Raw genomic sequence first — 3,826 nt, 5'->3', positions numbered from 1 at the left:
GTTTTTTGCCAGAGTCTATGTGAAATTTCACTAAACCATTTTAGCCGCTTTTTTTTGCCAATCTAGCCGGTCGGCCCAAAAAGTTCTGGCAACACTGCTGCACGCTATAATTGGCTGCATTTGTCTACCTTCTCACTCACTGTTTCGACTGATAATATTATTGGATACGTGGAGAAGCATACATGCATACACGAGAAGCACATCTTATGCTATAAACTCATTAAAAAAGATATGAATGCGGATTATTTTAGGTGTATAAACTTTAAGCTGGGCGTTAGTGAACATAATTATGAGAAACTGCTGAAGCCCGAGATTTGGCCGGATAATGCATCTATTCGTCCGTTTCGTTTTTTCCGCAAGGATGAAAATCAACCGCCACAGAATTAGCTGTTCATTCCTGTCCTAATAAGCTTGTAAAAATCTATTATGAAAACGCTTCGGGAATAAGAAGTAAGTCCGACGATATGCGAATGCTGAGCTCATATTTTGAATACGATGTTTTTGTTGTAAGTGAGATTTGGCTCAACTCAAATTTCTACGATGCTGAGTTCTTCGATTCGAACCTTTACGCAATCTTCCGTAAATAGAGAGATGCGGTTAAAACCGGGGCGGCGGTGTGCTGATAGCAGTTCGCTGTAATCGTCAGGCTTCACTTATTCTGTTGGAGGAGAATGACACTTCTTGACCAATTATGTGTGCGAATTCGAGGTGCGATCGCTTTTCTTTATATTTGCGTTTCTTATATTCAACCTTTAAGTAATGATAGTATCTATAAGCCGCATGTTAACAATGTGTTAGCCCTTCTGAATGTTACTGGGGATAACCAATTATGTGTTTTGGGGGACTTTAATTTAAGCAACATAAGTTGGCAGTACCTAGATAATAACGTATTTTTAACTCCGTCAAATATCAATACTCCTACGGAATCTTATTTTATTGATAATTTATTGGACATGGGTTTAACTCAGATTAATGATATAACTAATGGAATGAGTCGCTTTTTAGATTTAATATTTATAAGCGACGACTCGCGCTTTGATGTATCACAACCTGCCTCTTCAATATCGCCGGTTAACTTACACCATATTCCCTTAGTGCTAGATTTTGAATCTGTTGAATTTTTTGAAGTATGTTCTGAGACCGCTAAAACTTCCTTCAATTTTGCTGCATGTGATTTTAAGATATTAGAGATTGCTTTACGTGAAATTGACTGGAATATACCTTTCGGGAATAATGACGTCGCTGAGTGCTTTAAGATGTTTAAAACTTTAGTGCTGGATCTGTGTTTCAGACACGTTCCAGTTTTTACGATTAGGAATTACAAAAATCCTTGGTACACGAAAGATCTCAAATTTCTGAAGAATTTGAAAAACGAGTTCTTCAAGAAGCTTAAGTCAGCTAAGGAAGTTCGCTTTTATGACTTATATATCTCCCACAGGAACAAGTCTAGAGACTTAAATAAATCGTTGTTTAATAAATACATTCAAAATTTTGAGGTTAACATAAAAACTAATCCGAAGAACTTTTGGCGATATATTAAATCGATGAAAAAAGCCTCTGGTATTCCAAATTCCGTTTTATATAATGACGTCACTGCTTCCTGCCTTCAGGATGCAGCAAATTTATTTGCTGATTTCTTCGCATCAAACTTCGTGTCTGATGTTGATCTTCCTGTAGATGATTTGGCAGCCGTTCGCCGAAACCTATCTAGGTATTTGTTTATTTCCATTGACTTCGGCTCACTTGTTCTATCGGATGATGACATCATAGAGGGCTTGGTAAAATTAAAAATTCTTTTCAATCTGATGTCGATGGTCTATCTGTAGCGTTGCTAAAAAATTGTTCATCTCTAGTGCATCCTTTAAAGCTGGCTGAAGGAATTTTTATTGATGATCGGAAGTTGACATCAGTCGCCCCAATCTACAAACGCAGCAATAAGAGTGATAGTTGAAACTATAGATCAATATCTTAATTATCTGCAGTCTCCAAACTTTTTGAATGTTTCGTCTAGGACAAGATTTATTTCAGTGTAAAACATCTGATTTGTCGTAATCAGCATGGATTTATAGCTACTAGATCAACGTAATCCAATCTGTCGATCTACACTGACTTCTCCAAAGCTTTTGATAAAATCTCCCATAAAATTTTAGTTACTAAATCGGCATGCGTAGGGTTTCATTCGACCTTCCTAGATTCGATCAATTCATATTTGATAAAGAGGAACAGCACAGTTATCATCGACGGGGTTTCCTCGAGAGAATTTGTTGTCAGTTCTGGGGTTCCTCAGGGCAGTATACTAGGGCCCCTACTGTTCGTCTTACTTATAAATGAAATCTGTTCTTGCTTATCTTTTTCTAAATTTCTTCTCTACGCGGATGATCTAAAAATCAATGCCGAAATAAGAAATTCTAGTGACTCAGCTATCCTACAGTCTGAGCTTAATAAGTTATTTTCTTGGTGTCTTATGAATCTTCTACCACTTAATATTAAAAAATGTCATAAAGTCACCTTCTCTGAGCTTCTAAGCCCCATCCATACATATTATCATATAAACAACACATATCTTGCTTCGCGTGATGACATTAAAGATTTAGGAGTTTTCTTCGATTTTAGGTTCTACTTCATTACGCATTTAAACTATGCTGTTTCTAATTCACTTGCTATGCTTGCTTTTGTAAGGCGTCACCCTTCGCATTTCGCTGACCCTTATACTCTTAAAATGTTATACTCAGCGTTTGTCCGATCCAAATTAGATTATGCTTCCTTTATTAGGAGGCCACATCATGCAGTACATATAAAGCGGGTGGAGAGGGTTAAAAACCCTTTATACGTTTCGCACTGCATTCAAAAAATTCTTTGACCCGTCTCCATCGTACGAATCTCGCTGTCGACTGATCGGTCTTTTTCCATTAAGTGACAGAGGTACTCTTCAGGTGGTTACATTTATTTTTGATCTCGTCAACGGCAAAGTTGACTGCCCGTCTCTTCTAGAGAGACTACACTTCAATGCTCCCTGCAGAAATTTTCGTCGTACTAAGGTTCTTCGTGTTGGCTTTTGTAAGACAGTTTACAGTGCTAATGCGCCACTTACAAAACGTTGTCTGAGTTTAATTATATCTCTAATAGATTGGACCTCTCTGGTACCAAGCATGTATTTCAAACGCAAATTATTTCCTATGTAATAATACATCACACATGTTTTAATATTATTGCCTTGTATTATTAATTACTTACTTTAGTACAAATTTGTGAATTTCAATTAACAATTTAAATATTTTTTTTTGTTAGTATCTACACAATTTCAGTAATAAATAAATAATAAATAAATAAATATATATGTTTTACCGTCGATGTTTTTGCAAAACCGACTAAAGCGCAGTTGTGGCAAAAATGAGATTTGGTAACCCTGAACTCCGGTTAGCGAAAATCCTTATTGATAAACCCTCCAAGCGGATGCCGACTGGGCAATGGGCATCGTTGCTTGCCCCGCTGCGGCGGGATGAGCTTGCTCTTCTGCCGCAGTGGTGCAAGCAGGCGGGGCCTAGCTAATGCCGAGGTATAAACTCTCCTGCCGCGTCTAGTGGTGGGCCGGATGGGCTCGCTCTAGGGAGGCCGGGGTGGGCATACTGAGGCCATTTCTAGGGGGTACCTGGCGGTAGGTATAAAACGCCGCCCTAATCCAGGGTGTTATGCGTCAACGTGCCCATTGGATCCGCCTCCGGGAGTAGGTTAGGTTAGGTTAGGTTGTCGCGGTCGTCTATAAGACACACTTAGGCTCGGGGCCCATTGTGATGCCGCATGTTGGGTCAGCAACTCCCGATCCCTC

The 3,826-nt window shown here is 38.8% G+C and overlaps 2 protein-coding genes across 2 annotated transcripts in view; both read left to right on the top strand.

Annotated features, from left to right (window-relative positions):
- The window catches only part of LOC118749128, an 8,041-nt gene extending 7,654 nt beyond the window's left edge, over window positions 1–387 (top strand). The window contains exon 3 of the mRNA XM_036483897.1: window positions 252–387. Coding sequence (XP_036339790.1) covers window positions 252–387 — 136 coding nt within the window. The remainder of the gene's footprint in view (window positions 1–251) is intronic.
- On the top strand, window positions 69–1,702 carry LOC118749078 (the record flags this gene model as incomplete). The annotated part of the gene is given in 1 exon segment (XM_036483859.1): window positions 69–1,702. A coding segment is annotated over 1 exon segment (1,031 nt), but the record flags the coding sequence as incomplete, so codon positions are not given.
- Window positions 1,703–3,826: the final 2,124 nt, after the last annotated feature.

The sequence above is a fragment of the Rhagoletis pomonella genome, unplaced genomic scaffold (assembly GCF_013731165.1).
Source record: "Rhagoletis pomonella isolate Grant_MI unplaced genomic scaffold, Rhpom_1.0 Rhpom_scaffold_00014, whole genome shotgun sequence".
NCBI classification, from domain to species: Eukaryota; Metazoa; Arthropoda; class Insecta; order Diptera; family Tephritidae; genus Rhagoletis; species Rhagoletis pomonella.
This window is presented reverse-complemented; position numbering and strand designations above follow the sequence as displayed.